The sequence below is a fragment of the Oncorhynchus mykiss genome, chromosome 16 (assembly GCF_013265735.2).
Source record: "Oncorhynchus mykiss isolate Arlee chromosome 16, USDA_OmykA_1.1, whole genome shotgun sequence".
Taxonomy (NCBI): domain Eukaryota; kingdom Metazoa; phylum Chordata; class Actinopteri; order Salmoniformes; family Salmonidae; genus Oncorhynchus; species Oncorhynchus mykiss.
The window spans coordinates 23,542,008-23,549,891 of record NC_048580.1 but is presented as its reverse complement, the minus strand read 5'-3'; the positions used below and the strand labels follow the sequence as shown (position 1 = coordinate 23,549,891).

At 42.4% G+C, this 7,884-nt stretch overlaps 1 protein-coding gene across 3 annotated transcripts in view; it reads left to right on the top strand.

Annotated features, from left to right (window-relative positions):
- LOC110491673 (BRCA1 DNA repair associated) overlaps nucleotides 1–7,884 on the top strand; it is a 46,901-nt gene that overhangs the window by 1,905 nt on the left and 37,112 nt on the right. For all 3 annotated transcript variants that reach the window (XM_036946562.1, XM_036946563.1, XM_036946561.1), the window contains exons 2-9: nucleotides 1,835–1,936; nucleotides 2,163–2,216; nucleotides 2,410–2,490; nucleotides 2,767–2,855; nucleotides 2,975–3,011; nucleotides 3,180–3,301; nucleotides 3,556–6,522; nucleotides 6,629–6,702. In XM_036946562.1, the coding sequence (XP_036802457.1) occupies nucleotides 1,854–1,936; nucleotides 2,163–2,216; nucleotides 2,410–2,490; nucleotides 2,767–2,855; nucleotides 2,975–3,011; nucleotides 3,180–3,301; nucleotides 3,556–6,522; nucleotides 6,629–6,702 (3,507 nt within the window). In that variant the 5' untranslated portion in view covers nucleotides 1,835–1,853. The remainder of the gene's footprint in view (nucleotides 1–1,834; nucleotides 1,937–2,162; nucleotides 2,217–2,409; nucleotides 2,491–2,766; nucleotides 2,856–2,974; nucleotides 3,012–3,179; nucleotides 3,302–3,555; nucleotides 6,523–6,628; nucleotides 6,703–7,884) is intronic.

The following is a 7,884-nucleotide window of genomic DNA, read 5'->3' as shown; positions in this document are numbered from 1 at the left end:
TCTACTGACTGTATGTTTGTTTTACTCCATGTGTAACTCTGTGTTGTTGTTCGTGTCGAACTGCTTTGCTTTATCTTGGCCAGGTCGCAATTGTAAATGATAACTTGTTCTCAACTTACCTACCTGGTTAAATAAAGGTGAAATAAATAGATAAAAATGTAAATTTGGACGTCCACAACTGAGAGGAATCACAATTCCCCCCTTGCGGTTGAATGGTCCGTTGCGAGACGAACGCGGCATTCTTTGAATTTGCGTTTTCTTCAGTCCAGCCAGAGTGACTAAACCACAGAAAAATAGGAAATATGTGGTTTTCAGTGACTTTATGGAATAGCTAGCAACGTGTAATCAATTACTCATTCCTGTAAGTTAGTACTATTTTAGTAATAATGTTAAATAATGCACATGGGTTTTTAAGACAAGTCAATTATGACGGTTGCCTCCCGTTTTAAGTTTGATGGCAATGGTGTTTTTTGTTGTGATAATAATTAAGTGGAGGTCGCTAGCTACAGTGGTAGCTTTAGCCTATATTTTAGCTAGTTAGTTGCTCTGCAAGCTAGCTTGATCTCAGACAAGATACAGGCTCTCTCTCTTACAAATATTACATGCACAGATGAGACAGATATTTCACCGGATGTATAAATGTGAAGCATCCGCTTTGCGTTTCCACTCACTACCAATATGATAGTGAGAGGAAGTCCAGTGGCCGGTAGTGGGAGGAGATGCATTTTGGCCAACATTCTGCTAATTTTCTATTTAATGAAACGTTTGGTCTCAATTCAGTTTTCTGTTCCCAAAACTAGAATCAGTTCTGAACAGAGTGGACAACGTTTTTTAGACTTTACCAAAGTATATAAAGTATTTGTTTAGGAGTGCAAAGTTGAATGTAGTTATTGCACACGCGCACATCAGACTACACATTGCCAAACAGAAAAATGTACATTTTTCTAGAACGCGCCAATAGGATCTCGCTAGCTCGTGCTTAGCTCTGCCGAATTCCTTGCGTTTTCTGCCCACTATGACTCATTTGTTGTAATTTGCAACGACGGGCTGTGGTCTATCTTGGTTTAGTTATAAATAATATTTGCTACTTGTCAGTTCAGTAGTAGGGCAAGATTTTATATTTTCTTCATTTATTATTCAAAATACAAATCAACAATTTACATTGTTACATCATACAAAAGAGAACACAGGTATTATTAACAAGAAAATACTACAACATACAAAAAATATAAAGTAAAAAAAACAAACCACAATTCTAGTGCAATTGTAGCGATTACTACAGTAGTGGGGCAAGATTCCGATGAAGATGGCATAATGAAATTCGTCAGGCCGTAGCTGCTTTTAGCAACGTGAGTGTTTACATACGTTAGCGTTGCTCCCAATTGGGTTGCACAAAAACAGTCAGCGGGAATCCAGAAGTAAAAAAATAAATCAATTTCAACTTAGTGCCGAAATGATGGGGGAAGTTGAGACAAAATATCTAAGGAACGTATTATTCAACAGACTCTCTAAATGTGGGTCTGTTGTAGACCCACTTCCTCTCTGCTTACCTCATGTCAAAAAGTCCCCCTCCAAATTATTCCTTTTTGGTCCGCAGGACTTTTATTTTGCCCACCGGCACACTAACTTGAAATTGAATTTAACATCTGACTTCCTGCGGACTGCTTTTGTGCAACCCTATACAATAACGGAGCAAGGCTAGTGTACTAAATACACCCGTGATGCTAATAGCAGCTAGTGGGAACATAGATGGCTAGGAAATTAACTTGCTAGGAAAAGATCCAAGTATTTCTATTGTCAGAAGCTAATGAAATCACCCATTACTTGGTTACAGTTGTGCTGCACATGAGAAAATGAACACGGTGATGTCCCCGAAGGCTGAAGATGTCAGACAGGGGATCTCTGTCATCTGTGAGATCTTGCAGTGTCCAATATGGTGAGTGTGACAGCAGAATAACGTTGGCCATCTGTAGAAGATTACTGTATTGTGTAAGGTGTGTTGATATTACACATACTTTTGGTGGTAGTTTATTGTTGTTTAGTATGCAGGCTGTTTCTACTTTATGTTGAAATCAATTGTTGTCTGATAAGCAGCAGGAAGTAGGCAATTATGATCCTGTTTATAGTTTGTTCTTCTGCTCTATGCTCTCTGTTCCATGTAGTTTGGAATTGATGAGCACACCTGTGTCTACTAAGTGTGACCACCAGTTTTGCAAGTAAGTAAGCTTTCACTTTCTTTGCTGTGGTCCAAATGAACTTTACTGCTGGTTCATTATGTAGTGTAGGTGACTGTAAGTGATTTTAACGTTTATTCTCAATGACAGTGTTACGCATTGACATCTCCCACTAACCTGGCATTGTTTTTACGTTGTACAATCACTCACAGTTGTTGCTCTCTCCATGAATTAGGTTTTGTATAATGAAGCTTTTGGACAACAGTAGGAGAAAGGAGGCCAACTGTCCAGTTTGTAAGACAAAGATCACAAAAAGGTATGCCATATTGACTGTAGAGGAATACCCCCCCCCCCCCCCCCCCCCCCCCACAGAATTGTGTTCATTATGAGAGTAAATGTGTCAGAGATATGCTTTCAAATGAAAATTGTACTGTGCTGTACTTCTCAAAAGATCACAATGTTTTGAATTATTCTGCCTTAATGAATCAGACTCTGGGTGTAAGCCTGTTTACTTTGTTTTCTGGTAACTAGTGACTACGTGTGATTTACAGTTGGGTCAATTGTGTTATTTGACCCTGTTGTCTGTGTGCAGGAGTTTGCAGGAGAGCCCTGGGTTCCAGAAATTGGCCGAGGGATTGCAGAATATGGTCCAGGCCTATGAACATGACACCTGCACAAACTGTGAGCCACATCGTTTAGCTTCTATCACCAAAACATGTTACTATACTATAAGTCATGTTTGAGATGTGCTAGAATTTTGATAATGATGACTTAGTTTGACTGTAAAAAATTTTTTTCAGACTTCACTGGAATGTCCCAGGTGAGGAGACATATGAGGTAAGAACAGTACCACCGAAAACAATTATAGAGCTAGTTTCAATAAAGATGTGGTACATTTACTTACAATAAGTATTTTTCTATCTGTTGTCACTCCTGCATATTTTTGAAATGAATTGGTATTTAAACATTTCCTTCCATCTTCCTTTTCCTTTCTCTTCTAAACAGTGTCACAGAGACTGTGCAGAAGAAAAACGGCCATGATGTCTCATCTGATGACGTATGGGCTAGTGACCGTGCTGATGACGAGGATCATGAGTTTTCAATGTCCTGCTCGTCAACTATAGCAGGTGAGAGATTTCATTTGGGTATGTTGTGTTGTCAATTTTCCTGTAACTATTTCTTAATAGCATTATTGATGGACAGCTGTATTAGTAGATTAATAAGAATAAGTCATTCAAAATAATAGGGTATATTTCATTCATTGAAATTACTGAAAGTCTTAGAATGTCATTTTTTTTTTGAAGCATGCTTTTCATATGATTATTTGAGCATATGATTATTGTGAGTCTTGTGTTCGTCACCGCCATGCCTCTCTCCTCAGCCAAGGATGGCTTTGCAACGCTCATGGGTCTTGAAGATTCTTGCCCTGTCATTTCGGACGAGGGGTTTGACAGCAGCCTAGGTGACATACCTCCAGCCACTGAAAAGCATACCGATGACTCTAAAGCTACCTCCACCACAGAAAAACAGAAGCCAGCATTAGAGGCAGAAATACCTGAGGTTGTTGAAAGAGCTCCTTCACGACCTCAAAAGCTTGGACAAAAGATAACCACTCATCCTCAAGATCCACCATGCTGTCCTGAAAAGGTCAGAAACCAACCTGTCAGACGATCCATGAGGAATAACAAAAGAGAGTCATTGCCCGAAATGATTGACCAGAATCAGAAGAAAAGTCTAGAGAAAGTCTCTGAGTGGCTCATGAATAATTCCTCAACAGAAGTAAACTCTGAGAAGGAGAAAAACACAGAGGGCTCTTATGACTCAGTTTCTTTGGCAGGAAGTTGTTCCCCCTCCTCACCCTTAGAGGATAACCTCAGAAATAAGGACCAGAGTCCAAAGAGAGAAGAGCGTGGCAAATGTCTTGAGGAGCTGGTATTTGGGGCTGTTTACAAACGGGATCGAAGAGGGAACCGCAGTTTTTCACCACAGAATATAGCGATCACAGACCCTCCACCACCCTGTCCAGCTGAGGAACTCCAGATCCTGAAGAAGATTGCCAAAAGGAGGATGAGAAATAAACTGACACCTGCTGACTTTGTCAAGAGACCAAGATCTGAGGAGAATGAAGGTGTTATGGATGACCAACCAGAGATGACAGAACCACAAGAGGATTCTCCCAATGAACACCCAAAAGATACTGAAGAAGATAAGTTGATTGACCTGACTGGGGAGCTGAATTCTAATAGCTCTGACAAGCAAGGAGAAGAGCTTGATGAGTTGCCGGAAGGTGACAACAAAGAGAACGAAGATGTAGAGGACAGTCCTGTGTTTGATGTGCCACTACGGGAACCTGGGAGGAAGTCAAATAAAAAGATGCACGGTAGGTGGCAGGACGTTGACGGGGATTTACAAGGGAAAGTAAAGTCGGAGAATAACGAGCAAAAAAAGCCTGCCAAGAAAAAAGGGGAAAACATCAAGGTGGAGAAGAGCAAGGCAACCAAATCCTTAGTCCTTGTGGGTGTCGGAGAGGGTGGAAGTGACTCTAAGATGCCTAAGAGCAGACCGTCAGGCCAGACCGAGGTTCAGATTGAGAGTTACCCTAGCAGTGAGGATCCAGGAAGCCCAATCACGAGGAGAACCAGGAGGAGTCGGAGGCTTCAACTCTTCACAGAGGAAGTACAAGGGAGTAACAAGATCGGCACTGCAACATCCACAAAGGTTGTCGTTCTTGATTCAGACTGCAACGAGATGCAGCAATCAAAGGAGGCGAAAGCTGACACCGACAGGGATAATGTGGCGTGTTTGCAGAACCAAAATACAGAAAAGGCTATCAGGAAAAACGGATGTGTTTTAGATGAAGAAATGGGAGGTATTGAGAGCTTGGACTCTAGCGAGAAAAGATTGTGTGAAATGATTGAGTCACAGAAAGTGAACCAAGTTGAGGAGTCTATTGTCGAAGTCCCAAGTACAGGAAGTCCTTGTCACGCAGATGTTGCTTGTTCAGTGACTATGGTACCAAGTTCAATTAGTACCCCTGAGGCAAGTGTCTCATGTGCCGTGCCTGAGAGTGTAAACCAAAGTAATCCGGTTATCAAACCATTAGATGACTTGAGATCAAATGTACCACAAGAGACGTCAGCCAGCCAGGCCAAATGCATTGATCTGGATGAGGATGTCCGGAATGACAGTGAGCTGGACACTGAGCAACTGCTGAAGAGCTTCAAAGCCACCAAAAGGAAGTCCTTCCACCTTGGTAGTCCAAATATCAAGAGGAGTTCCTTCTGGTCCAACAAGGAGATTACAACTCTTACAAAGACTCAAGAGAACAAACATGTTGGCACAGATATGGAAGCAGGAAATGGGCAGGGATTTTCAAGGACAACGGAGTGTCCCACAGTCCAACAGGAATCTGAGAAAGGGACAATATTCGAAAATTCTTGCTGTAGTGATTTGAGCCCACCTTCAAGTTCCCTCAACAATATTTCACAAGAAAAGGCTCAGAGGAATCGTAAAAGGCTCAGAAAATCCATTCTTACCAGACCACCTCAGGATTTAGTGGATTCTTCGAACCCTGATACCAGTGGGAAGACCCAGAAACAGATTCTGGCCAGGCTTTCTGGCAACAGCTCAAAAAGTGCCCTCAGTCCCAACAAAGTCACAAAAAGCCAAATGGAATCTCCCCACCAAGCTGTGGGTTCTGGTCTGCTCTTTCCAGCTTTTGGCGCCTCTAAGGAAGATCTACCAGATCCGACACCTGTAGCTTCAAAGCAACTTAGAGTCCCTAAAAGTCAGCAGCTATACAAAGTGGAGGGCAGCATGAGGAAAAGTCCAACAGAACTGGAGAGTAGCCACAGTGTTGGATCAGAGACGGCAGTGGAGTTAAACAAAACATGTCCAGAGAACATGACTGGAAACATGGCCAATACAGAGTCCTCCTTGACTCCAGATGGCCTCCTTCCAATTATCCAATCAGTAGTTATCCAAGAGGCGCAGAGGACGAAAAGATGTGGTGTGGTCAGCTTGCACTCTCCCATCAAGAGCACCCTAAAGCGGAGGAAGGCTCAGAGACTGGAGTCTTCCTCGGAGTCCAACTGCAGTGGGGAGGAAGAGGAACTGCCTTCCCTTGCGCAAATTTTCAGACCTTCGACTTGTCCACCAACCGCTGAGGAGGAGGAGGAGGAATCAGTCACATTGCTCAAAGACCATGCCAGGGAACAAGGAAGCTACAGGGAGGCTGGTGATGCAGCTGAAGATGGGCAGCGAGCGAGCAGTCCTCCCATGTGCCCCAGTCCCGAATGGGTCACCACCAGCCAGGCATCTGTGGATCTGTTTGGAACACCAGAAGAAGGTGAGAGAATTTTAGGCCTTATTATATTAGTGCTATTACCTGTGATTGAACTGAGACTGAAACATGAAATGCGCAAATGCATTTTCAATTGTTTCTGATCTTTCAGCTGAAGGAATGGCAGGTGACACTGGCCTGACACAGGAATCATCACAATTTTCAAGCGAGTGTATTGCCACTCAGGTAAGGATATTTATACTCGGCCCTGTTATTTCATATATTACTAGACAGTAGACATTAAGAACCAAGTTATAACTTACTTTGATTTATTTTTTAATAAAAGGAAGTGTGTGTAAATCTGGGTAGTAATATAATTTTTTAAAAATTTAAAAAAAAATATATATCTAAATCTCAGCTAAGCATAAATGTTTCCTCTGCATTTTTGCCAATATTTTCCAGCTAATTTAATACTCAACACGTGTCACACCCATCTTTGGTACAGATGTAGCTATGATTTTCAAATGTAAATATGGCCCTCTATATCACAAGCAGCAGTAGTAGTTTCCAGTATTGGATGCTTTGTGCTGCATTGGCATGCCATGACCAATAGATGGCAGACATTGCATTTATTTATTTTTTTCCACCAAGCTTGTCAGTGCTTGGAAGACAGACTACATGGACGCGTAAAGAATGTCCCCCTCAGCATCTTTCTAAATTGCATTTAATTTAAGTTTGAGGAAATGCGGCCAAGGACATGATTCTCGTTTTCTGCCCCATCCATCTTCATGCACTCCTACTTTGTCTGCTGTATTTGATTGAGAGTTTGGTTTATGTGGTTTTAGGCAGCGGATAGGAGTTTCTTCACAGCTGTACAGCCAGTTGAGGATTGGGTCTCTCTGACAAGTGTGTGTCTGTCTATGAGCGTCCAATGCACACTTGCCTGTGCGCGTGTGTTTGGCGATTTTTACATGCTGACTACCTACAGTATATGTTAATTCGATAGAAAATAATCTCATACATCACACCTCTTGGCCTCCATAGAGGATTTACTCACCAGTAGTCATTCTGGGTCTGTATGGCCAGTGAGTAATGAGGTTAGCCAAAGCCCTGACACATCTAAGGGGCATGACTGCAAGCCTTTTGGGGCTGGGTGTCTTCCATATCTGCCCTGAACCGTTGAACCCTTGGTCTTCCCCTCAGACAAATGACTACACCCCAACGTTTCTTTATCTCCATCTCTCTCTCTTTGTCTGTGTGTGTGTGTGTGTTTGTGTGTGTGTGTGTGTGTTCTCCCTCGCTTTTTTTAACCTCTTGGTCTGTCTCGTTCTGTCTTCCTCCTCTCCATCCTTCTGTCTCTCTACCTCTTTTTGATGAAGTGTTCAGCGCTTCAAGCAGGCTTCCGCTGCCAACTCCAGTAATGCTGCA